The 27,041-nt window shown below is 45.2% G+C and overlaps 1 protein-coding gene and 1 pseudogene across 2 annotated transcripts in view; both read left to right on the forward strand.

Annotated features, from left to right (window-relative positions):
- The window catches only part of ACBD3 (acyl-CoA binding domain containing 3), a 40,532-nt gene extending 16,184 nt beyond the window's left edge, over window positions 1-24,348 (forward strand). Inside the window, exons 2-8 of one of the 2 annotated variants that reach the window (XM_032317810.1) lie at window positions 6,149-6,290; window positions 6,949-7,089; window positions 10,105-10,263; window positions 11,977-12,151; window positions 16,458-16,644; window positions 18,768-19,064; window positions 22,499-24,348. In XM_032317810.1, the coding sequence (XP_032173701.1) occupies window positions 6,149-6,290; window positions 6,949-7,089; window positions 10,105-10,263; window positions 11,977-12,151; window positions 16,458-16,644; window positions 18,768-19,064; window positions 22,499-22,710 (1,313 nt within the window). In that variant the 3' untranslated portion in view covers window positions 22,711-24,348. The remainder of the gene's footprint in view (window positions 1-6,148; window positions 6,291-6,948; window positions 7,090-10,104; window positions 10,264-11,976; window positions 12,152-16,457; window positions 16,645-18,767; window positions 19,065-22,498) is intronic. The other variant, XM_032317811.1, reaches the window with a different exon arrangement.
- On the forward strand, window positions 22,954-24,642 carry LOC116575906 (annotated as a pseudogene).
- The last annotated feature ends 2,399 nt before the right edge of the window (window positions 24,643-27,041 follow it).

Below are 27,041 nucleotides of genomic sequence, written 5' to 3' on the forward strand. Positions count from 1 at the left end.
TTTTCTTTTTCTTATCTGTTGGTTTCAAATCCTCTCCCTGCAGCAAATACGAATTTGTATGTAGGTGTGAAAATTTCTGTATTACATTATATTTACATGATATTACATGACTTAGCAGGAAAGTGTTTGGTCTTCCAGTGAGTTAAGTTTCTGCCTGATTTTATCTTTATTTGCATTTACTTAGGTCAAGGCTACTACTTTCAAAGAATCTGGGTGTCGTGGTGTGGTCCCCCCTCCCCCCATCCAAGGGAAAAAAAAATCCCTAAAATACTGACTGAACAAAGCAGGAAGCTTGTGCCAAGTGCTCTGCCCCTCCTATTTTTCAGGCTCACTGCACCTTCATTCTTGAGTCACCAGCGCATAATTTCTTTTTACAAGGCTCCAGATAAAATGATGTCGTTAGAATACTTCCTTTTTGGTTGTTTTAAAAAAACAAAAACTGGGACACCTGGGGGTCTTAGTCAGTGAAGCATCTGCCTTCTGCTTGGGTCATGATCCCAGGGAGTCCTGGGATGAAGCCCCCACATTGGGCTCCTTGCTCAGCTGGGAGCTTTCTTCTCCCTCTCCCACTCCCTCTGCTTGTGTTCCCGCTCTCACTGTGTCTCTTTCTGGCAAATGAATAAATAAAATCTTTTTTATGAGACTGATGCTCTATCTACTGTGCTAACGAGGCACCTAAATAAAATCTTTTTTAAAAAGCCTTCTTGAGGGCGCCTGGGTGGCTCAGTGGGTTAAAGCCTCTGCTTTCAGCTCAGGTCATGGTCCAGGGTCCTGGGATCGAGCCCTGCATTGGGCTCTCTGCTCACCGGGAAGCCTGCTTCCCCCTCCTCCCTCTCTGCCTGCCTCTCTGCCTACATGTGATCTCTGTTTGTCAAATAAATAAACAAAATCTTAAAAATAAAAAAATAAAAATAAATAAAAAGCCTTCTTGGGCACCTGGGTGGCTCAGTCGGTTAAAAGGCTGCCTTCAACCCGGGTCATGATCCCAGGGTCCTCCTTGTTCAGCAGGAGCCGGCTTCTCCCTCCCTCTGCCTGCCATTCCCCTGCTTGTTCATCTGTCTGTCTCTCTCTCCCTGTCAAATAAATAAATAAAATCTTTAAAAAAACCACAACAAACCCCAGCCTCCTTATTTAAATTTCAGCTAATAGAACTGTTCTTCAAATCATCACAAGTTGGTGAAAGTGAGAAGAACATTGTTCTGGTCTATGTTTCTTTTCTTTCTTTCTTTCTTTCTTTTTTTTTTTTTAAGTTTTTAACCCCAGCTGACACCCTGAGATCAAGTGTGTCACATGCCCCACCGACTGAATCAGCCAGGTGCCCCTGGGCTGTTTCTGATAATTACCTGTGACATAATTAGTACAAGAAAAGTTTTGGTGGTTAATTTGTACAAAGTGAAGGAAGGTGGTTAAGGATGGTTATGCACATCTTCAAAATTAAGGAAAGGCTTTTTGGTAAATGGTAGCCCAAAGTAGCCACTGTTGTTTTACACATTTTATTTTTTTAAAAAAGATTTTATTGATTTATTTGACAGAGATCACAAGTAGGCAGAGAGAGAGATGGGGAAGCAGGCTCCCTGCTGAGCAGAGAGCCCGATGCGGGGCTAGATTCCAGGACCCTGGGATCACGACCTGAGCCAAAGGCAGAGGCTTTAACCCACTGAGCCACCCAGGCACCCCTGTTTTACACATTTTAGCAATAGGGTTCTAAGTAGCTAGTTTTATGAGAAAAAATCTTAACTGTAATTTTAAATTAATGAATGAGTTTAGAGAAAGGGAGTATAGGGGCAGACAGGGAGGGGGAGAGAGAATGGGGCTCCTGGTTGGGGGTTGGGAGAAGGAGAGAGGGATTCTAAAGCAGGTTCCACCCCCAGCACAAGCTGACATGGGGCTTGATCCCAAGACCCTGAGATCATGACCTGAGCCGAAATCAAGAGTCAGACACTGAACCAACTATGCCACCCAGGTGCCCATTAACTGTAATTTTTAAAAAAAAGATTTTATTTATTTGAGAGATAGAGATCACAAGTAGGCAGAGAAGCAGGCAGAGAGAGAGGAAGAAGCAGGCTCCCTGCCAAGCAGAGAGCCCGTTGTGGGGCTCAATCCCAGGACCCTTAACCTGAGGGGAAGGCAGAGACTTTAACCCACTGAGCCACCCAGGCGCCCCTAACTGTAATTTTTTAAAAGGAAGATCTATAGTATGTATAAATTGCTCACCCAAATCCTTGAAATTTTATCTTTCTACGTTCTCTGTGGGTCTTTGGCCACATTTTAGGCATTTCTATATAATTCTAAACATACATAAATTTTATGTAAACATATATAATTTTTCATTTTACTTACTTTAGTTAATACATCATAGATCTGTTCTCTGAAATGCTTTGTAGCCCTTATAAATGTCTTTTTAACAGCTGTGTATTCTGTTTCCTGGATTACTGTAATTTAAGTGTTGTGTTGTTGAATAGTTAGATTTTTATTTTTTTAAAGATTTTTATTTATTTATTTGACAGAGATCACAAGTAGGTGGCAGAGAGGCAGGCAGAGAGAGAGAAGGAAGCACGCTTCCTGCTGAGCAGAGAGTCCAGTGCGGGGCTTGATCCCTAGACCCTGGGACCATGACCTGAACCGAAGGCAGAGGCTTTAACCCACTGAGCCCCCCAGGCGCCCCTTGCTTTATCTTGATTATAGACTGTGATGGAATTTAATTCAACTTCCAGCCTAGCCTAAGGGTTGAAACATTATCTTAATACTACTACTTTTATACTGCTACTTCATTATCTTTTTTTTTTTTTTTAAGATTTTATTTATTCATTTGACAGAGATCACAAGTAGGCAGAGGCAGGCAGAGAGAGAGAGAGAGAGAGAGAAAGAGGAGGAAACAGGCTCCCTGCTGAGCAGACAGCCCGATGTGGGGCTGGATCCCAGAACCTGGGATCACGACCGGAACCAAAGGCAGAGGCTTTAGCCCACTGACCCAACCAGGTGCCCCTACTTCATTACCTTTTGATCTGTTTTCTTCCAAGGTCAGAAGTAAGCTCTGAAATAATCTTTTCAGTTAGGCATCTGCTTTCTGCTCAGGTCATGATCTCAGGGTCCTCGATGATCGAGACCCTCATTGGGGGGGGGTGTCTCTGCTCAGCAGGGCATCTGCTGCCCTGTGTGGGCTCTCCTCTCAGTTGGGGGGTCTCCTGCTCTCTCGGCCGTCTCCCTGCTTGTGCTTTCTCTCTCTCTCTCAAATAAAATCTTTTAAAAGATAAAATATTTTCTCTCAGTGTGATGGTTGTACTTTGTTTACAGTAAATATCTACCTGAAATATGCACCTAGGGGCACCTGAGTGGCTCAGTCGTTGAGCATCTGCCTTCTGGGGTCATGATCCCAGGGTCCTGGGATCGAGTCCTGCATCGGGGTCCCTGCTTAGTAGGAAGCCTGCTTCTCCCACTCCCCCAGCTTGTGTTCCCTCTCTTGCTGTCTCTCTGTCTGTCAAATAAATAAATAAACAAACCTTTAAAAAAAAATGTGCACCTAGCTACAGCTCTTTACAGTATTGCGTATTATAAATTTTTAATTAAACCTCAATAATTTGTAAGTTACATGATGGCAGTGAATTTACACTCGGGCTCAGTATGTATTAAGTTGAAAGTATGAATGTAAAAATACTTTTTATACTCTCCATTGAGTGAAATAGCATTCTAAGTGTTGGATTTTGAAGTGGGAGTTGCCTTTTCTTAGTAAATACAGAGCTATGATAATCCTGTTCAAAAAGCTTTAGAGGAACTACTGCCCTTGATACTAATTGTCTAGTGATACTGTTTGCTCAGTAGCAAAGACAGATGGCAGGCTGCTGAATTGTTTCAATTTTTATCAGGTAAGGTCAGTGCCACAGGTTTGTCTTTTCTTAATATTTATTTTTGCTAAGTATTGCATGAGTTTGTTCTGGCAGAAAAACAGTTCAAGCATACATAAATGGGAAGGAAACTAACTCCTCTTCAGTCCCCGTCCAGTCATTTTGCCAGTCCTTTCCCGAGAGGCAGGCATTCCCTCTTCACAGTTGGGTTTGTTCTTCCACACCTTTGCCCTGGAAAGGTTCGTATGTCGCAAGTAAGGCTTCAGTTCTCAGAGAGACTCCTTTAGTCTCTTGTTGTGTGACTCCCAGATTTTGCTATTTGCATCTACCTTCATGTAAGGGTCCCTGGGGAATACACGTGTAGGTGTGTTTATGTGTTAGTGTTTTATCAATTCTAAGAATCACTATTATTGTACATGCTTTTTTTTTTGTACATGCTATTATTAAGAAAGGAAAACTGCTCTTTTAACTGTAGAATACCGGACTGTCAAGCCCAATCTGATTTTAGAGATGTTAAAGCATATGGTCGGGGAGTGCTTGAATGGATGGCATAGATTGTGTGCTGTGATCCTGTATTGTTTTTTGCAACTTGCTTTGTCACTTAGTATTTCCTATAATTGCTTCATTTATACCACAGTCTGAATATATCACATTGTAGCAGTTTATATTATATAATATATAAAATATATATTTTATATTTTATAAATATATATTATATAAATATAATATAAAATATAAAATATATAAATAAATATATAATATATGTAAATAAATATATATATAATATAGCATATTAGCAGTTTCTTTATTGAGGAACTTTGTAAATTGTTTTTTTTTTTTTTAAAGATTTTATTTATTTATTTGACAGAGACAGATCACAAGTAGGCAGAGAGGCAGGCAGAGAGAGAGAGAGAGGGAAGCAGGCTCCCTGCCCAGCAGAGAGCCCGATGCGGGACTCGATCCCAGGACCCTGAGATCATGACCTGAGCCGAAGGCAGCGGCTTAACCCACTGAGCCACCCAGGCGCCCCATAAATTGTTTATGATAGCAAGAAAACCACTGTATCCCCCTGCCTCTGTGTATTCAGGACAGATCACGGGTGGATCACAAGAATTGAAGTGACTGGGTCATGGGGCGTGCATATTTTTAGTGTTGAGATAAATTGCTAAATTGCCTTCCAAGATAACTAACAGTGTATACTTTCAAATTAGTATGGGAGAGTGGGTACCTCTTTATCCCATTCTTAACAGCTCTCCATGTTACCTGACTTTGTTTGAGCTTTGTGACGGCAGAGGCTTTGGTATGTAATGGAAAACCTTTCGCATTTCCTTGACTTGTGAGGTCTAGAATCTTGGGATGCTCCTTGGCAACTTCTGTTTTTTTTTCTCCTCCGAGTTTCCTGTTCATAACCTTTAACCCACATTCTTGTCTCATCATTGATTTTATTTTGGTGACTACTTTATGCATGGATAAAATATGTAGGCAATAGGTACTACCTTTTTTTTTAAGTGGCAGTCTCTTATTAGAACCAGTCAATAATTAATGCTACCATTTATCAGAGAAGCAGCACTGTTCTCTCATGATTTCCCATGTTACCAGCTCCCATTTATATGCAGCGTTGAGTGTTGATGGCAGCCCAGTCTTCACAGGTCAAAGCTGGCTTCACTCCCCATTGCCAGTTAGAAACCTGCCAGAGCCAAGCATGCTGTGGAGGAGGGAGAAGGCTCTGATAGCTGTCATTGCCGCTGTCCCATTACCTTGGGAGGAGCAGTGACTGAGAGTTTCAGGGGTGTCACAGATAGGAAGGGTCTGAGAGGAGGTCAGAGCTTTTGTTTTTTGTTTTTGACCTCTTGTTTTAGAGTCCCTTCACCGCATCACGCTGCAGTTTGTGGCCTTTCAAGGTATGCATTACCTCTTAGGCGTGATCATCTTAAAAGTGTCTGATACAAAATTATTTCTTAAACTTTTAGAAAACGATTGTTACACAGTCTCTGATAAGTGTAGAAGATGTCAGCAGAACAGTTTGTGTATCTGACTGTTAGCTTGACAGATGGGTTTCTCAGTAGAAGTTTGAACATAAATGTCGGTGCTTGGCTTCATGGGCGAAAAAAAGATCCCTGCATAAAGGGTTTCTGTCTTGGGCTCCAACTATTAAAATTTAATATTTGAAATATAAATGTCACCATAAGATTTGTATTCATCACAGGCAGTGTGTGACGTTTCCTTATAAGGGACTTTCAGAATAGAACACCGAAAAATACTTTTTTTGCCAATTCTAATTGTTTTCATGTTTCTTTATCTTACAGAAAAAGATGGCAAAGCCTTTCATCCAACTTATGAGGAAAAACTGAAGCTTGTGGCACTGCATAAGCAGGTTCTTATGGGTCCATATAATCCAGACACTTGTCCTGAGGTTGGATTCTTTGATGTGTTGGGGAATGACAGGAGGTAACCGTGTTTTGTTGTATAATGACCTTAGTGAGCATAGTGTTGAGAAGAGCACGAAGTAAATTGGTTAAGATGCAGACAGCTGGTTCCTTAGCGTAAAGGAAGACTGAAACAGCCATTTTTGCTTGCAGTGTCTGGAATCTTCAGATGTGTATCTGTTTTTGGCTTGGAGATGTTTATGGGTAAATAATGTGGAAGAAGTTTATTCGTCTGATTATGAACATAAGACAAGGACAACTTCATTTCATTCTTCCTAAGTGACATTAAAAGCAGCCACTTAAAATACAGTCACTGATTTTCTTACTCGGATGAACAGAGTTGTGATAGAGAACAATGCCCTGAGAGCTGTATTCAGTTAAGACTAAAATGTGATAGGAGGAAGGTCAGACTCAGATATCCTTTTGCTCATATGGGAATGAGCAGCAGCGCAGCTGAAGCATAGTTTCCGGCAGTGAGTGTGGCTTGTGTGTGACGCGTCTAATTTAGTGTATCAGTCGTGCATCTTTGTTGAAACTCGAGTTTGGAGCCCTTTGTTGATGGTAGAATCATTCTGCATCTTAGTTGTCATTGAGAATTGTTCACATTTAGGTTGAAATTAAATCATAGTCTTACTGTCTTAGGAAGAGGAGGTAATGACTTTCCTTGTTCTTCCCTGCAGGAGAGAATGGGCAGCCCTGGGGAGCATGTCTAGGGAGGAGGCCATGCTAGAATTTGTCAAGCTCCTACATCGCTGTTGCCATCTCTTTTCAACGTACGTCGCATCCCACAAAATAGAAAAGGAAGAGCAAGAAAAGAAAAGGTGAAGTTCGAGGACACAGCATACTTTATTCCTGTGCAGCCCCAGTCCTGGTGCTTTTTTGCCTTACGGAATCACGTGTCCCACTGCCCTTGGATCCCCACTTCCTTTTATCTATTTATTTACTTTTAAAGACTACTTATTTTTTAGAGATAGAGAGCATGCAAGCAGGGGGAAAGCCAGAGAGAGAAGGGAAGAGAGAATTTCAAGCAGACTGAGCGCAGAGCCTGATGCAGGACTTGATCTCACGACCCTGAGATCCTGACCTCAGCCGGAATCAAGAATCTTACACTTAACCGACTGTGCTACCCAGGTGCCCCCAGATTCCCCACTTCTTACTCCAGTTGTTCAGACCTGCTGGTGTGAGCAGGTATCCATACTAGGAGTTTGAGGGGGCAGGGAGCTGCTGCTTCTTTCTGGCTGTCCCTTTGAAAGGAACCACCTGTCCATCACAGCAGCATTCCTCTTGTCCTGGTTATAGCAAGGTTTTGAGCAAACTCCACTGGAAACTCAGCCCCTCTCCCCACCCTTACCCCCCGGTCTGACACTCCGTTTGCTCTTGTTTCCCTCGAGCTTCTCAAACATTATGCCGCAAATCTGGACTATCTCCTGCACTGTGTGGTAGATCTTATGGAGACATGCATATTGTCTCTGGCTCCTAGGTGGCTTATTGTTTCCAGGGGGCAGGTGAGGATGCTGCTGTTTATGTTGATGGGATTTCTTTTTTTTTGTCATAACTGAGTTCAACAGCATTACAGTTAACACCTTATTTTGTGTGTGTGAGTGTGGTTTTTTTTTTCTCCAAGATTTATATATTTCAGAGAGTGCTGGTCGGGGTGGGGGCAGAGGGAGAGGGAGAGAGACTCTCCAGCAGACTCCCCAACCAGGGCTCTAAGTCAGCAACATACAGCACTGGGTGTAATTTATTCCTGTTTAAGATGATAGGAAGTAGCTTAATACATTTTCAGAAGATTTTGGGGGTGCCTGAGTGGCTCAGTTGGTTAAGCAACTGCCTCTGGCTCAGGTCATGATCCTGGAGTCGTAGGATTGAGTCCCGCATCAGGCTCCCTGCTCGGCAGGGAGTCTGCTTCTCCCACTGACCTTTTCTCCACTCATGCTCTTTCTCTTTCATTGTCTCTCTCACTCTCTAAAAAAGAAATAAAATTTAAAAAAAAAAAGAAAAAAGATACTTATCCAAAGGAAAAGTTTTGATTCGGGCAACCCCCTTGGGTCCCCTCCCTCTTTGGGAGTTTTGCATTGTTACTTTACTGTCGCTCAATAAACTTTGCTTTGCTGCTCAAAAAAAAAAAGTTTTGATTCATAGTGGTAAATTGAATATTAAGTAGTCATCTTAACCTGTAAAACTGCATTTTTCCTTTTAAAATGTATTTACAGGGACACTTGGGTGGCTTAATCATTAAGCCTCTGCCTTTGGCTCAGGTCACAATCCTGGCATCCCCGGATCGATGCCTCCTGCATTGAGCTTCTTGCTCAGTGGGGAGTCTCTTTCCCCCTCTGTCCTTGCCCCTACTCCTGTGTGCGTGCACTCGCTTGCTCTCTCTCTCTCTCAAAAGAAATAAAATCTTTTTAAAAAATGTACCTCTGTCATGAGGTAAAATCCAGCTAGCACCCTTTGAAAGCATTTAAGACCAGACTTCCTCCTACAGTCCCAGCTCTGGCTGTGGAACACACCTTGTCCTCTACCAGCCATGACAGGTTAAAAATAGGTCATGTTATTGCTGTGTTTTGAGCCCTGGCTGTGGCTCGGATGTGCTGTTCATTACTTAGAGGAATTTGGGGAGAGAAGTGGGGTAAGTCGAGCAGTTTTCGTGGTAGGACCAAGAAAGGGTCTCCCCTCAGATCCCTCGTGAGCACCTGTATCCCATCCTCCGCTGTCCTGCCCTTCACACTGTGCTCAGCTGGCTAGCGCCCCCTGCCTTCCTCTTGCCTCGGGGCCTGTGCTCCCCAGGAGAGGGGCCGAGGGTGGGCTGGAGCTGGGTAGGGGCTGCACCTGCATTTCCAACTCTTCTTTTTCTTTTAAATTCAAAGCTTTGATACTTTTTAATGGTCAGAAGTAATATACAGATACATGTGATACAAATATTTTTCATTTATGACAGTATGTGAAGCACAGACCAAAAACATTCCCTCCTACCTTGCTTTCTAGGACACATTTAAGGTATATCTTTTTTTAGAAAAAGATTTATTTATTTAAATAAATAATAGCGAGAGTGCACATGCGCATGTCAGGGAGGGACAGAGAGAGAGAGAAAATTTAGCAGACTTCTGTGTGGAGCGTGGAGCCTGGCTGGGGGCTCTATCCCGGGACCCTGAGATCACAACGTAAGCCAAAGCAAGAACTGGATGCTGAACCGACTATGCCATCCAGGCGCCCCCAGTTAAGGTATTTCTTTGCAAACCTTTTCCTAGTCCCTGTTCTTTTCATTAAACAACCATATCAAGTGTCTGCGTGTCAGGCCACACAGTCATGGCTTTTTTGTGGCTACAGGCCATCCTGGTGCATTACTCATTTTAGATGCGTGCGTTGAGTGCTTGTCCTATCTAGCACCGTGCTCAGCGCTGTGGATAGAGCGCTGGGAGATAGGCAGCCTTTGCCCTTGCGGGGCACAGACTTGAACAGAAGGGCGGGTGCAGTGCTGAATTTCTCACACAGATGGAATTACAAGCACAGCAGACAGTGGGAAGGGAAAGCCTACGATGTTGTGAGCATAGGTGAGGGAAACCTGCCGGGGGGGTGGGCACATCGTGATCTCAGTGGTCTCTTACTAGTGGACACCTTTCTCTTCTGTGCAGCCATAATTTCTGCTGTGTTCTCACTGATTGTGAGATTGACGTCACAGGATAAATTTCTACCAATGAAGTGTATATATTTCAAATATCATTAATACAACCACATTGTTCTCTCCGAGTTGTGTCCGTTTTCCCTGGGAAATCGTCTTCAGTTATGTTAGGCAGGGTTCTTGGTACAGGGCTCACCGTGTCTGTTCTGGCTTATAGGAAAGAGGAGGAAGAGCGGCGGCGGCGTGAAGAGGAGGAGAGGGAGCGTCTGCAGAAGGAGGAGGAGAAGCGCAGGAGAGAGGAGGAGGAGAGGCTGAGGCAGGAGGAAGAGGAGAGGAGGCGAGTAGAAGACGAGAGGCTCCGGCTGGAGCAGCAGAAGTAAGCGGGTCGGACAGCTTGTGTTTAAGCACAAGAGCCGGACCTCCACAGCCTCTGGGTGCCGTTCCTTGGGGGAGCTCTGGGACATGTGCACGAGGAGGGCACACCTGCCGGCACCCGCCATTTGTACCAGTGATCTGTCCCGTTTCCGAGAGGTCCTCAGCTCAAGCTTCAGTGGGTCCCCAAAATGAAAGGGCTCCGGGTTAGCTGCCAGGACCTAGGGGCTAGAGCGGGGAGCTGAGGTGGCTTGCTCTGTCCCTGGGTCCATGTGATCTTGTCTTGCTTCCTAGCTTGTGTGTCTGTCTCCTCCTCCTCCTGTTGTCTGCCTTGGTGGACACAAGGCACTGGCTGGGATCGGGGAGAGCCCCAGTCCCAGAGTCCCAGGACAGGGTCTGCTCAGCGCAGCCTGTGTTAGGCATCTATTCCTCATACAGGATTTGGGACCTGAAACTATTTCTCATTCAGGGCTGTGAGATCAGCTGTGACACAGGGACTGGCTTTTCAGGAGGGAGCCGTGGGGACAAGGAGGAAGGGTCTGAGGTGTGGGTACTGGGGGTGGCATTTAGAGGAAACCAGAGAGCATGACCGTCCATTGATGCCTCATTAACTCTTAGCAGCAGCTTAGAAAGGCTTCTGCACTAGTTGCACACCAGCCAGGGGCTGCACATCGAGGAGAGACGAGGAATGCTGCACCTTTGGGAGTGGGCGGTGCCCCCAGTGGCCCCAGTGTCGGGGTCTGTGCAGGAGTTTGTGAGATTTTTCTCATCCCTCTGCTTACGAATCTGTTTTGGGATAGATGGCTTTCCGGTCTGTGTTAAGTTGGTCACGTAACTGAGGTAGGAAGCCTGTGGTGCCTAGAGGAGAGAAAATGAGATTTAGAAAAAGAGAAATTACTGTCTCTGTACCAGGCATGCCCAGGTGCTATTTTTTCTGTTGTTCTGGAAGGCAGGCTTGCTTTATTTATTTGACGGGGTGGGGGGTGGGGTGGGCAGAAAGAGAACAAAAAGGGAGAGCGGCCGAGGGAGAAGCAGACTCGCCGTGGAGCAGGAAGCCCGATGCAGGACTCAGTCCCAGGACCCTGGGATCGGGACGTGAGCTGAAGGCAGACGCTTTCCCCCTGAGCCCTGCCACCCCAGCGCCCCAAAGGCAGGCTTTAAATGAAATGCTAGAGACATGGCGAGTTTCCCTCGCTATACTGACACTTACCAGGGCCGCTCGTGACAGGTTCTGGTTACTGGGTTACTGTCTTGCCTCCTCCTAATGTCTGGGTGTTCAGGGAGCAAAGCCGTGGCCAGCAGCTGAATGTCCCCTCAGCCCCACTGTGGATGGCAGTCGCCCTCTCACAGCCTCCTGCTGGGAGGCTAGGCTGCCCCGGCCTGCCTGACCGTGTCCTGGCTCTTGCTGCTCCCAGCCTTGTGATCACGGGCCAGGTGGCGATCACTGGCACCACCTCCCGTCCGAAGACGTCCCTCTGCCTCGCTCTTGGGCGCCCAGTGGCTGAGTGCCTGTAGGTGCTCCGACACAGGTATCAGCCTCCCTCTCGTCAGTGAGGAGCAAGAGGCCGAGTGTCTGGGCCCGGGGCACATGATGGCGGGAGATCCTCTCCGCTCCGTCCTTTCGTGGAGGGACGGTGACAAATGAGGCACGAAGATGTTTCCTTTTGCCGCAAGCCTTGGCCAGCAGCCGACGCGTGCGTGTTCCTTGCTGTTGCAGGCAGCAGATCATGGCAGCCTTGAACTCGCAGACGGCTGCGCAGTTCCAGCAGTACGCGGCGCAGCAGTACCCCGGCAACTTTGAGCAGCAGCAGCTCCTCATCCGGCAGCTTCAGGAGCAGCATTACCAGCAGTACATGCAGCAGCTCTACCAGGTGCAGCTGGCCCAGCAGCAGGTGTGCGGGGCTGGGGGGCAGGGAGGCTCGAGTACGCGCTGCTCCCACCAGCCTCAGGGGATGGAGTTGCTCCTCCGATAGAGGACGTGGATGCCAGACACGGCGGGACCTCTGCTCCTTTGTCCCAGGGCATCCAGGGTCATGTGCACCAGGTGTCATTCCAGTGAGTCTGGCGGAGACTCTGTTGCTGGTCCTGGCACCGTGAGGAATTGGGAAACTTGTGTTTGTCCAGCCGTGTCCTCCAGGCTCTCATGGGCCGGGGCAACTGTCCGTGGTAGGACCTGTCCCCAGAGGCTATAGGCTGGTTTTGCAGGCTGATCCTCTTGATGTTTGCTTCGGGTGCCGGAGTGAGACTGCGCTCCCCTACACCACAGTGCGGGCCCCCCCAGCTCCCCACCCCCACGTACTTGGCTTCCACGAAGGAGTAGGTGGCTCGGGCTGAGGAGCGTGTTATGAAGAGCAGGGTGACATTTGGACTCGATCCTGGCCTTGCCATTGTTGTGCTTGAGATCAGACAAGTTACCTACTGCTCTGATTGTTCTGCCTTTTCTCTCACTGAGGAGGAATGGGGTAGAAAATCCGGTACTGGTCCCGCTCACCTCCCTGAACTCTCAGAGGACTGAAATGAGAAGAAGCATTGGTCTGTGGAAGTGTTGTGTGCGTACGGCAGATCACTGATCTGTGTTCATTTTTCACACTGGGCAGAGGCACTAATGCCTTCTTGGAGTGAATCTGGTGAAGTTTTACTTCCTAACTTTTCACTTAGAAAGTAGTTACGATCTGTCAAACAGGCCAAGGGTGTCATTGTAGTGCTCAGCATTTCTTGTCAGATGAAGTGGTCTTGGTTGCTCTGCCAACCTCTTTAAATTCTTTGAAAATTAATATCCTTACTTGAAATACCTTTTCCCTTGAGTCTTTGGTATGAGTGAGAAGTTAAAAAGCACGGCAGATTTTGTGTTGTTCCTAAGATGAAAAAGATGTCAGGCCAGAGTTTATTCAAGACAATAAGTGGCTTTTCTGAGGGATTTTTTTCTCTGTCCTCGAAAGCCTATTTCTCCTTGAGCGTACCACCCCCTCTTCCTGCTTGTAGCACTGTGAGGTGGGGTTTGAGGTGATTTTCTGCTAGGAGAGCTCACACGCCTTGCCCTATTTTTAGGTCATTTAGTGAGAACGAAATTGGTCAAGTAGGGCAAACCGGGAGTCTGTGGAAGTGAAGGTTCTAGAATTCGTAATTTAGATTACAGTGATGGAACTCGGTTTTACATGTCGTTTGGTGGTCTCTGGGCATGGAGAAGGAAAGGCACCAGGGAAGGAACAAAGAAAACTTCAGTCCAATAAAGTAATTTTTTAGTAAATACTGAGCAAAATGACAAAATGCTTAACACTTGTTCATTTGGAGATGTGGTAATATGGGTGTTTGTTCCTGTACCTTTCTGTGCTTTCAAAATCTTCCCAAGGTACAGATGAGAGGTGATGTAAATAAATCATCATGATCTGCTGTCTGTAATAGATGTATATTTTTGGGCAGTGGGATCCCCAGGGGAGTTGTTCACTGTGCTGGAGGGTTTCGAGTGTGGCCGCTCTGGGCCTGCTGACCATCCCCAGAATTGCTTTTCTTGCTGCCCTGTCATGCAGGGGAGTGTTCTGAGTGTGCCATCATGTTTTGGCTCTATGCACTTTTTCTAGAAGCTGTACTCTTTCTAGAAAACTCTTGGGGAATGACGGAGAATCTAGGCCTTGGAAAGAGGTATTTTAAAATCTTACATGTGTTACCAGCCTGTGTTAGCTGCAGAAGAAAGCATTGCTGTTCATGGAAGTAATTGGGTTGTAGATGATATGTTACATGTGTGTACAGATATGCAGAAATACGTCATTATCCCTGAGCCATGAGAGTATAAAGGCTTTTTTCCTGTTATTTCTTTGTTTCATTTTTTAATTTTTTTACTTTTGTAAATATAAGTTTACTTATGACTTTCATGTTTTATTTACTTATTTTTTTGAAGATTTTATTCATTCATTAGAGAGAGAGACCGCGCAAGCAAGGGGAGCAGCAGGCAGAGGGAGAGAGAGAAGCCAGTTCTCTGCTGCGCAGGGAGCTGGATGAGGGGATCCATCCCAAGATCTAGAGATCATGACCTGAGCCGAAGGCAGATGCTTAACCATCTGAGCCACCCAGGCGCCCCAGACTTCCATGTTTTAACTTAGAGTTACTTAAATGCCCAAATGGTCATCAACAGTAAAACGGATAGATTCTATATCTTCACAGTGGAATATCGTAGCAGGACAAACAAACAAAATACAGTTACTTGTATAACTTTATGGATGAACCTTGCAAAAATAATGTCGAGTAGAAGAAGCCAGACACAAAAAAGAATACTTATTATATGGTTTCATTTATATAACGTGAAAAAACAGGCAAAGCAAGTCTGTAGTGTTTTTTTTTCTTTTATTTGACAGACAGATCACAAGTAGGCAGAGAGAGGGAGGAAGCAGGCTCCCTGCTGAGCAGAGAGCCCGATGCGGGGCTCGATTCCAGGACCCTGGGATCATGACCTGAGCTGAAGGCAGAGGCTTTAACCCACTGAGCTACCCAGGTGCCCCAAGTCCGTAGTGTTTTAATTAAGACAGTTGTTACCCTTGCAGCACAGGTGGGGAGCGTGTCAAAAGGAGGATTCTGGGACACATATAATGTCTTGACCTGGTTGCTTATGTGGGTATGTTTGTTTTACGAAGAGTGATCAGTCTGTATATTTGTATATTATTTGTGCACTTTCTCTATGTGTAATTCAAAGTTTCCCCAAAAGTTGCTTAAGTAGCAACACTTAGGTATGTCTAATAATACTAATATCCATCTTGTTAGAGGAAAGAAATGTCCCCAAATAGTTGTCCTTTGTGTTTAACATGTTTTCACTCTTCCATTTTGACTTGGGACATTTTTATGAATGCACGTATTTTAATTATAATTATGTAAACAGTGATGAATTTTCATCAAGAATGTATTTTGAGTGCTCGCTTCGGCAGCACATATACTAAAATTGGAAGAATGTATTTTGACCTCCATTTTGTAAGTCTGTTTAATTCGTAAGTTGATATTTTTTATAACACCATTAATAGTTTTCAGTTCAATTGTGATGCTTTTTTAGTTTATGGTGAAGATTTCATTAATTGATTATTTTTGTTCATATCAGAGTAATTGCCCATATTTGATTTGTTGATTACTTTGGGGCCCCATATCAGATTTTACTAGTTACAGCTTTTGCCTTTGTGAGTTTTTCTTTGTGACCATTTATTTCTACCAAGTTTAATTTTCCAGTTTCAGATTTTATGTATCTGAATTTTATCAAGTTTTATTGTCAGGGTTTTTATTTAAAGATTTTATTTATTTGACAGGGAGAGAGATCATGAGTAGGCAGAGAGGTAGGCAGAGGCAGGGGGAAAAGCAGGCTCCCTGCTGAGCAGAGAGCTCAGTGAGGAACTCGATTCCAGGACCATGGGATCATGACCTGAGCCGAAGGCAGAGGCTTAACCCACTGAGCCACCCAGGTGTCCCTATTCTGTTGTTTTTTGTTTTTTGTTTTTTTTAAAATTTTTTATTTTATTTATTTATTTGACAGAGATCACAAATAGGCAGAGAAGCAGGCAGAGAGAGAGGAGGAAGCAGGCTCCCTGCTGCACAGAAAGCCCTACTCGGAGCTCCATCCCAGGACACCGGGATCATGACCCGAGCCAAAGGCAGAGGCTTTAACCCATTGAACCACCCAGGCGCCCCTGTTCTGTCGGTTCTAAGAACAGATGTTACTGTGTTCAGTTTTTGCCTTTAATTGTATTTGGGTTTGATGATTTCTATCTAATTTTTCCTGGTTTTTCTAATATTTCTTAGGTCAACACACGTTTTTGTCCCTGAAAATTTTTCATGATTTTTAGCTGTTGGCTTGATACTGTCCTACTAATACTCATCATAGACAGGATAAAACTGATAAAGTCTATTAGTAATTTTTTAAAAAGATTTTATTTATTTATTTGACAGTGAGAGAGAGCACAAGCAGCAGGGGGAGCAGCAGGCAGAGGGAAAAGCTGGGTCCCCGCTAAGCAGGGAGCCCAATGCGGGACTCAACCCCAGGACCCTTGGGATTACAACCTGAGCAGCCGCTTAACTGACTGAGCACCCCCAGACGCCCCCATTAGTAATTTCTTGCAGCACAGTGTTCTGGTAGGACAAGAACATGGGGTCAGAGTGCCTTCCCGGGTGAATGTGCCATTCTTAGCTGTCTTGGTCAGTGTGTCTTCACCGTTTCTCCACTTGTAGGCGGCCTTACAGAAACAGCAGGAAGTAGCAGTCGCCGGGGCTTCTTTGCCCGCGTCCTCAAAAGTGAATGCATCGGCTCCAGGCGATAGGATGCCAGTCAACGGACAGGCCAGAACTCACACTGACAACCCAGAAAAAGAAATTGAACCAGAAGCTGCAGAAGCAGCTGTGGAGAATGGACCAAAAGGTATGACTTGGCAGATATGTGTGTCTGTCCAGATGTCATAACTGAGGTTCATGGGAAGTGAGTCAGGAGTCTGGCTTGCTGGCTTTGGAGCACATTCTGGGAGAGTTGAATGCTTTTGTACCCTTTTGAGTCTGAATCTGGTGCTTCTGGTGACCCTTAGCAAAGCAGGGAAGAGCACGTCAGAGGACTTTAGGATACCTTGGGTTGTGGGTTGGTTATCTGTTCCTATGTGACAAATTATGCCCAGATTTGGCAGCTTCTGGTAACAGCTTTTTAGTGTCTCACACAGTGGGTGAGATTCCTGGGGTTTTGGGAACTGACGAGCAGCTTAGCCGAGCGGTGGTGCTTCTGGTCCCAGGAAGGTTCATTCGTGATGCGGGCCGGAGCTGAAGTCAGGTGAAGGCTCCATGGGCACCAGAGGCTCTGCTTCCATGGTGCTTTCCTCCATGACTGGCAGGTTGGTGCTGGCTATTGGCAGGAGGCCACAGTTCCTTGCCCTGTGAAGCTTCTCCTTTGGGCTGAGTGTCCTTGACGCAGTGGCTGGCTTCCTCCAGAAAACACGATGCGAGGGACCAAGACAAGTGGTGGTGTCTTTCATGCTCTAACTTTGAAAGTAGTACATCATGCTGGCACCATATTCTGTTGGCCACACTACCGACCCTGGGATGTTGTGGGTGGTGACCTCCCAAGTCCCTGAACACCCAGATGGGGATCACAGGGTTGGGGGCATCTTGCCTACCAAATATTGCAGTATTTTTTGAGACTAAAGTACCAGAAGATAAATTAGTGTTTTCAAAGGTCTAGCTTTTTATGTGCAGCTCATTCATTCCTTCAGCAACTGACTGAAGATTTTCTGAGTGCCAAGGGAACAGCACGAGGCAGAAGGACACACGAAGTGTAAACCATAGCCGCGTACGAGTTAGTGTTTTCAAAGGTCTAGCTTTTTATGTGCAGCTCATTCATTCCTTCAGCAACTGACTAAAGATTTTCTGAGTGCCAAGGGAACAGCACGAGGCAGGACACATGAAGTGTAAACCATAGCCGCGTATGAGCTGTGCTTCGGAGAGAGGCACACTGTAGGTTGAGAGCTTGTGATGTAGGGACTGTGACCGAGTCACAGGGGTCAGCAGAGGCTTCCTGGGGGAGAGACGTCTGAGTGGAGAGAGCCAAAGCAAGGCTAGGCGCTAACTTAGGAAGGAAAAGAGCATAGCAGGGCTGGTGGTCTGGGTGGCGGTATGGTTCTGGGTGAGTGGTGGTGTGCAGAAAGTTGGTTTCAGACATCTGTCTTGTCTTTTTAGAGTAAGTAACAGAAAACCGCTTTGGATAAGACCTTGAAGATCCCATTGTTTAACCTCTCTTCCCTTTTATCCTTATAAGAATTTATCAGGGTTTTTTTGTTGTTGTTTTATTTTAATAATCTCCACACCCAGCATGGGGCTCAAACCATGACCCCAAGGTCAAGAGTCGCAGGCTCCACCGGCTGAACCGGCCAGGTGGCCCAGGTCTCCCAGTATTTTCAGATGAATCTTTCGTCAAAGGTTCTGTGAGCGCGTCTGACAAACCTGCTGAGGGACTGCTACATGCAGAGACGAGGCAACAGAACTTTCCCCTTTTCTGTTCAGCCCGCAGCAGGGCCGTCCTGTCCAGATTTTTCTGTTTCCGTGAGCTCCTTTAGAATAGCCCCTGGAGCTTTGGGATCCACAGAGGTCGAGGCTTTTATTTTTTCTTGACAGACTGAAGTAAAAGCCCAGCTTTCTTTTTGTGGATCCAAAAGTGAATTTATTCCTAAGTCCAGAGATACCCTTCATTATTAGGTTTCCCTGGTACCAGCTAGGAGGTTTCCAAAGTCAGTCTTAAATTCGTGCTCATACCTAATCAGAGTGTTGAAAAAAATCACTTCTATGATTGTGGATTGCGTGTGTTCCTTGAGGCGTTGTGCTGACATTGGTAGAAAGTTCAGGGGGACGCTTTGCTGGGGAGCCCGTGTATTCTTCAGGTAGACTCGATGGCAGGTGGCGCCTCACTGTGGCCGGGGCGGGGGGCGGGGGGTCCTGTGTGAGTTGGCCACCTGCTGCAGGCGAGGGCTCGTCCTCTTCAGCGTGTGTAATTCCTGTTGCCTTTAGACTCTCTTCCAGTAATAGCAGCTCCGTCCATGTGGACACGCCCCCAAATCAAAGACTTTAAAGAGAAGATTCGGCAGGATGCAGACTCGGTGATTACAGTGGGCCGAGGAGAAGTGGTCACTGTCCGAGTCCCCACCCACGAAGAAGGATCATACCTCTTTTGGGAATTTGCTACAGACAATTATGACATTGGATTTGGGGTGTACTTTGAATGGACAGACTCTCCAAACACTGCTGTCAGCGTGCATGTCAGCGAGTCCAGTGATGACGACGAGGAGGAGGAAGGTAGAGCCCGTGGTCCGTATTGACAAGTCCTGGGTTGTGTTGGCAAAAATGGCATGGTTGCCGTGTTAGCCACCCTTATGCTTCCTGATTAACACTTTCTAGACAGGGATTCATCTCTTCATAAGTGGGAACTCAGCTGAAAAGGCTGAGAGACAGGCCAGCCTGCCAGGAGGGACTGGGGTCCAAACATGACATTGGTTTAACGCCGGCAGGTCTGTCTGGCAGTGTGTTATGGTACTGCTTCCTCAGTACGGTTTTACTTCCAGCATTTTGTGTTGGAAAGCCAAATGTGCAAGATCATTTCGAAAAATTTTAAAAGAGCAAGCAAGAAATTCTGCCAACTCTGGAATTTATTCAAATTTACAATTCTGTTATTAGCTTTTTAGGTCGTTACTCTTAAGATTTTTTTTTATATAAATACAGAAACTCTTACCAGAACATCGTACCTAAAAGAAATGCCAGCTGTTCTTCCCCATTTTACACGAGTATAATTTTATATTTTCTCTAAGTAGACAGAATGGAGTGTTAACCAGAACAGCCTAAATCCTCCTGGTTTAGGAAGTAGGTTATAAAATGTATGCATATTAATGCATATTAATTCTGTTTTGCAGAAAAGGTAGAGCTCAAGGCTTCGGTCCATACCTAGTGAGCACTTGAGTTCCTGGGTTGGCTTGGCTGAGGCTGGTGTGGAAGGAGTGCCCTGGCCATGGGAGTGGAGAGGTGGCCTCTGGTTCTTGGGACTAGCTTTTGGGTGATGTGCAGAACAGCTGCTTGTGCTTGAAGATGGTTGGTAGCGCTTCCCAGAGATTGCATCAGGTTACACCGGAAGAGGCAGTAGTCAGAGATTTGTGGAGGCAGGCTAGATGTTCAGTCCGCCATCAAGGCGCGCAACTGGATCTGGGCCCTACGCGTGCCGCACACCAGGCCCTCTGAGGCCACGTGTGGTGACACATGTGTGGGCCAGTGTTACTGAGGAGCTGCTTTGTCCCGCGGAACTTTGATTTCCGCCGCTTTTATCTCTGAGGACCGGAGCCAGGTAAAGCCTGGCCCACAGACCCAGGAGTGAGCAAAGAGCAAAGCAGAGGCAAGAGAGACCTGAGCAGGTGTGCCCCGACGCCCATGGCAGCTGCCCCTGAGCAACATCAGGGCTGGCGACTGGCCTCTCTGATGTGCTACAGGGAACATATGAAAATCAGACTGCAGATGTCTAGGACAGGAGATGTGTGTGCTGACCGTTGTACCGCTTAGGAGCTTTGTGGCTGGTGTAGAAGGCTCTGCTCAGAAGCACGTTGGGGTGATCTGTTTCCCCTGGCTTGCCTGGAGAGTCTCCAGAGGGAGGTTGTCCTATTGTGAGCCCTCTGCTGACTGTTGTTTCTGGGCCAGGGATTGGGCGGGGCACCAGTGAACCCCGCTGGGGTCCAGAGCCTCTCTAGAGGCTGGAGTCATGCCGCACCCTTGATCTTTGCTCTCCTGTGTGACATCCCTCAGATGGGAATGGGCTTACTTGTCCTCACGCCAGGCCTAATCATAAAATGATTTCCATCTAAATCTAAGCTGTTAATACCCCTGTGTGAGCCGAAACAGCAGTGAGGATTTATTGCTCCCAGGAGTTGTTTGCAAAGAGTGAGCATAACTTTATCCTTTTTGAAGATTTAGCTCACAGACTGTGTGTGTCCCCATGGCTCCTGAGGAAGGCTACCGTGCCACTGTGTCTTGTCCCCGCAGTGCATTTTATGGGGGTCCTTTTAGCTTGGATTAAGATGGAAGAGCAGTCCAGTCTTTCTGTTTGTTGCTTTGGGTTTTTTCCCTCCATTGAGTCTTGAAAGCTACAGGAGTTTGTTTTCTCTGCAGAAGTGTGACTGTTACCCATCTTCCTGCTCTGATTGATCCTGTCTTTATTGCTGCCAGGTCCCAAGTCTTTGCTTAACTTGATGAAAGGTGCATTGCTCATCTGTCCTAGTAACTTTTAGTTTTACAGGTTTTGAACAAAATCTGGGTCTTGAATACCAATAATCTGTTCATGGATATTTTTTTAAAAGATTTTTTAATTTTATTTTATTTATTTGACAGAGATCACAAGTAGGCAGAGAGGAAGGCAGAGAGAGAGAGGAGGAAGCAGGCTCCCCACCAAGCAGAGAGCCCGATGCGGGGCTCGATCCCAAAACCCTGGGATCTTAACCCTCTGAGCTACCCAGGCACCCCTGTTCATGGATATTCTTAAAAACAATAGTTTGCATTTTGAATGCAAAACTCTGCATTTCTCATTTGCAAATGAAGGGCATTTAAGTATTGCTGTGATGAAGCAGATCTGGTTTGGGTCTATTTATCAGAATGTCATTTGCTTTTTTTTAAGTAAACTTTTTTATTTTAGAATAATTTTAGATTTATAGAAAAGTTGCAAAGAGTTCCTGTGTACTGTACATACAGTTCCACTTAATGTTAACACCCGTTTATACTGAGGTATGTTCATCATCACTAATGAACCGATATAAATACATTGTGATTGGCCAAAGTCCATATGTATTCAGATTTCCTTAGTTTTTATCTAATGTCCCATGATCCCAACCAGAATGCCACATTGTAGTTAGTTATCCTGTCTCCTTCAACTCCTCTTGCCCATGAGAGTTTCTCAGACTTGACCTGTTTCAGTTCCTTATAGTGACCCCTGACAGTTAACCGATGTTGTCAGAATTCACTCTGCCGTGTTACGGACTCGAAGGTCTTTTTATCTTCCATGCTGCGTATTCCTGACCTGTTTGCATTTGATATGCGGAACAGGTTTTAAGCTGGTTTGTAATTTTTCACTCCTGTAGGTTTCCAGAGGTATTTTTTTCCTAACCGCATATCAAAAGTTCAGAAACTATTAAGTGGGACAGACGTAGGATCAGAGCTCCCTTTTTGCTGCTGGGGTTGTTTCTGGGTTGGCACGGGCCTGTAGCAAAAGGTGTAGATTTTCAGAGTGTCTCTGAATGCCTGCCTCTCTACTATGGTTTCCTCATTTTACTCTCTGACGTGTACAGAACATGATAGTCCTCAGGAGTTCAGTTGCCCCTTCCTAAAACAGAACTTTCATGTTGTTGAGGAAGAGGACAAGAGCATCGTTTTCCTTGTTGCTCAGACAAGCAAGGTTCCGCCTGGTGGGAGGAGCGAGGACTCGACTGGGTGTCCCTGGGGAAGAGTGGGGCTCAGACGTGGGAGCGGTGGTCAGAGTCAAGGGAGAGAGAGGTGCTGGCTGCTTCCCCCACCAGGTAGCAGCTGCCGAGATACAGGAGTGAACAAATGAATGAAAGACGAAACCGGGACGTGCTCATGGGCACATGCATTGTAGAGTGGCTCCAGAGAATTCCTGAGGAGCTGTTTCTCAGAGGAAGGACGGGGTTGCAGTGCTTGAGGCAAATGTGGTTTTCCCAGTTCTGTTCACTGACGAGTCTCATTCTGTCTCACAGAAAATGTCAGTAGTGAAGAGAAAGCCAAACAGCATGCCGCCAAGCCTCTGCTGGACGAGATCGTGCCTGTCTACCGGCGGGACTGCCATGAAGAAGTGTACGCCGGCAGCCACCAGTACCCAGGGAGAGGGGTCTACCTCCTCAAGTTCGACAACTCCTACTCTTTGTGGAGGTCAAAATCCGTCTACTACAGAGTCTATTACACTAGATAAAGATGTTGTTACAGAGTCTGGAGTCTAGGGCTGGGCAGAAGACAGCATTTAGTTTGGAATTTCTTTGGACTTTTCTGGAGCATTGCAGTCAGTGTTTATCCTGTTGATTTTGGTCTGACGGCTGGTGGACTCTTGTTGGAGCTCAGGGTTCCCGTGAGACCCTTTAGCATTAATACTCTGGGGCTCGGGGGATTCCTCAGAGCCCTCCAGCCCTTGGGTGCTGCCCACCAGAGTCACTAACGGATGCTGAAGTTCCAGGAGCTACACGTTAAATCTTTAAGGTCTCCAGAATAAAACCTCCCCACGTTGACCCCACCTGACTGATGGTGAGTCCATTGCTGCCTGCTCCATGTGTCTTACGAGAGCCCATAGTTACAGGGACCGCAGATAGGACAGCCTCATGTCAGTAGTCTGCCTGAGGTGCAGCTGACTTTGATGAAGGTCATCATTTTTAAAACTTAAAAACTCAAGACCTCACAGATGATCATAGACAGATTGCCTCAATTCAGTTTTGTTCTGAACGACCCAGATTGTTTTTGCTTTGAGTGCAGCTGTTAGTTCACAGTTGTAGTACAGAGAATTACTTTCTGAGATAATCTTAAGAATGTTCAAAGCTGATTGATAATTGAACTATCAAGACACCTAGAACACCTCAGACATCCGTCTCAGCAAGCCTGTGCTTGGTCCTTTGCTCTTCCTCTGGTACTCACTCTACCAAGTAACAAAAGCAAAATTAACTCATTTTTGTCTCGATTGGGCTTTGTAGAGCATCTCAAATTAAAACCGTTTTCTACACAAGCATATAGGTAGGGGTTTTGTAAACTCAAATTGGCACCTACTGAAGTAAAATATATAAAATCACTTAAATGTAATTCGCTGTGTGGGGAATAACATTGCACTAAATGGAAATCACTGCCAGAGACAGTCCATTTTCTTTTCATGTGTTAATACTTAGGCACAGACCCTATACGATTCCAGTTTGGAATTGCTTACTAGAGAGAATTGGAAACGCATATGCCCATGCTTAAATTTTTTTATAGCTTTAATCTGTATTATGTCTTTATAGCTGGGAAGAGGTACACTTTTGTTTTCCTTACTGAAAACAAATATGGATTAATTGCCTCACGTTTGTATAAGTGATCGACTAGTGTAGAGATTCTTGTTTTCATAAGGGAGTGTGGTACAGCTAGAAAGCGACAAAGACGGCAATACACGTAATGTTACTGTATGTTGTTACTGAACTACTTAGATTTTTACAGTTTCAAATCATACATCACTTCTTGTAGGAGGGTCTCCGTTGATTAGCTGCGTTATATACAGTTCCCTATATAAGGGGCTGTTGGTTTGTGTGTGCTGCATTTCTGTTTTTTAATACCTGGTTTTGTACATACCTAACTCTGTTCTCTTTTGGTTATTTGGAAACTGGATTATTTTCTCTCCTAAGCAGTGCTTAATTTGTGTTTTTTTTTTTAATTTTGATTCACTAGTTCCAGCTCAGAGGTGTCCACACTGTTCTGTCCAGAACACTTTCAGGCTCTCCGTCAGCTCTCGTGTATATATGGTATAGAAACCATGGCGTTAGGCACTTCTTGGCTTTTTTTTTTTTTTTTTTTTAATGAGAAAATACTGTATTTAAAATGTAAAATAAACTTTTAAAAAGCAGGCACTAATATATATTTCTTCCAGCCTTTGATTACAGATGTGTCCTTGCACATGTGTTAAAGTGAATTATCTTCTAAAAATATCATTGTTCTCGGGAGCAGTGTATGTCACTTTACATAAGCAGTGGTTCCTGTCATGTGCTCATGTCAGAACATTTTTTTGGTTTTAAACTTTTTTATTGCCTTTGGCTGTTGATTAGTACAGTACAAGTGCGATTTCAAAAAGACCTTGAGAATAATATATTTAATCAATTAAAATGTTTATCTGTAATCCGTTGACGTTTCATTAATACAGTTACTCTCTGAAGTGTTAGTCCTGTATTTCCTCATTTGGGAAGGATGAGAAGAAATGGCTCAGAAGATCTTTTCTGTTTTAAAAAGTTAAACACCAACAACAGACTCTTTCTGACTGATCAGTTTTTGCTGGGAATTGCCCCAGTGAGTTAGGATACATTTTAAAGTTTTCAGTCTGCTGGGTGGAAAGGAAAGCACTGACTTCTTATTGAAAGGGACTTATGATTATTTCCCCTACACAGCCACGTGTGTAGTGTATTTCTTGAAGTTCTGGGATCCCCTGCCCTGAAATCCTTTCTGAGGTCTGGCCCCTGCAAAGCAATCAGTATAATGTGGAGTGCCAGAAATGGTTCTATAAATGACCCCCCTGAAATGCAGGCTGACTTGGACCTCAGATTTTGTTTGCTTGTGGGAGAGACAGAACAAGCTGGTTGTCTTGGGGTTTTATTGCTATGTTGGGATACCATGAATGCTTAAGGAGTACGTCTTGGAAGCCATGCCACTGAGTTTGTTTGTTTTTTTGTTTTAATTTGACAGAGATCACAAGTAGACAGGCAGGCAGAGAGAGAGAGAGGAGGAAGCAGGCTCCCTGCTCAGCAGAGAGCCTGATGTGGGGTTTGATCCCAGGACTCTGAGATCATGACCTGAACTGAAGGCAGAGGCTTTAACCCACTGAGCCACCCAGTTGTCCCTCTTTTTTTTTTTTTTTTAAAGATTTTACTTTATTTGACAGAGATCACACATAGGCAGAGAGGCAGGCAGAGAGAAAGGGAGAAGCAGGCTCCCTGCTGAGTAGAGAGTCCGATGTGGGGCTTGATACCAGGACCCTGAGATCATGACCTTAGCCTAAGGCAGAGGTGGTTAACCCACTGAGCCACCCAGACCCCCCTACCATGCCACTGAGTATTGACCATCCACCTTATGGAACAGGAGAAGCAACCCGTTCAAAATCAGAAGTGATGGCTAAAATTCATTGGGGGCTCCCAAGTGCAGCAGTCTGTGACCAAAACCGGCTTTGCGTCGTCTTTTCCCAGCTGAGCTCAGCTCAGCACTTCCATCAGCACCCTGAAAATGTGTGCCTGTGATCTCCTTGGGAGAGAGCCAGTCTGAACTTTATTTCAAAATATGTATTAATCGGACTTGGGCTTTTTTATCTCACATGTATTCACTTAAGATTCTTCAGCTTGCTCATGGAGAGCTTTTATTTATTTATTTTTTTAATATTTTATTTATTTATTTGACAGAGAGAGATCACAAGTAGGCAGAGAGGCAGGCTCCCTGCTGAGCAGAGAACCCAATGCGGGACTCGATCCCAGGACCCCGAGATTATGACCTGAGCCGAAGGCAGCGGCTTAACCCACTGAGCCACCCAGGCGCCCTCCAATACCCTTCTTTGGAATAAATTACGTGATCCTTATTTCAGGTGCTTATTATGTTGCTTGATTTATTTTGTAATGAAAGAAGCATTAGCTCCATTCTTATTAGTTGACAGGCCACTTTTAATAAGTTTGCTTTGATTAGGATAAACGAAGTGACTGACTTTTCCAAAACTGACCTTGGCGTTTGGTTTCAGGCCATCAAACGTCAACTTCTTGTAGTTTCACCAAAGTCTTGAGCATGATTGCTCTGTTCGGCTGGGCCCCGAACTGCTGACTTACTAGTGAGTCTACGGAGAGAGCCAGTCCAGATGTGATCACACGTGCTGATTTTTTTCACTGTTCTTTAATGTGCCATCTGTACACTTCTAACTAATGGTTTTTACCCTTTACTGAAGTCATGAACTTAAATACCTCCAGTTGAGGAGATGTAACTTTTTTTTTGGTGTGGCAGAATAGAGAGATGGAAACATGTTTCTCACAAGGTCTGCATTTTGCAACTTTGAAAATTCCAGTCTGTGCTCATAAAAAATTTCCCTTTTACCAAGTAGAGGTCTACTCTGTTCTTTTAATCTGCTGGGTTTCTTCTGTAGAGTGAGTTTTTGACCATTTTTCTGTTAATTGAACATTTTAGGTTCCTTGTGATTTTTTTTTTTCTTAAGTGGCGTGCCAGTGAACACTCTTACATGTCTTTCTGCACGTCTGCATGAGTTTTTCAAGAGTAGATAGATACCAAGAAGTGGAATTGCTGTCTGACACGGTCTGTGCACTGTGTATTTTCATAGACCTGCCGTGTTGTCCTCCAGAGTGGCTGAACGGATTTCCCCTCCATCTCCGGAATGTTGCAGAATACTGCTTTCTCCCCTGACTTCATGTCACCAGACTTAAGTCTTTTTTTTTTTTAAGGTTTTATTTATTTATTTGACAGAGATCACAAGTAGGCAGAGAGGCAGGCAGAGAGAGAGGAGGAAGCAGGCTCCCTGCTGAGCCAAGAACCTGA

Source organism: Mustela erminea, chromosome 17, assembly GCF_009829155.1.
Source record: "Mustela erminea isolate mMusErm1 chromosome 17, mMusErm1.Pri, whole genome shotgun sequence".
Classification (NCBI taxonomy): Eukaryota; Metazoa; Chordata; class Mammalia; order Carnivora; family Mustelidae; genus Mustela; species Mustela erminea.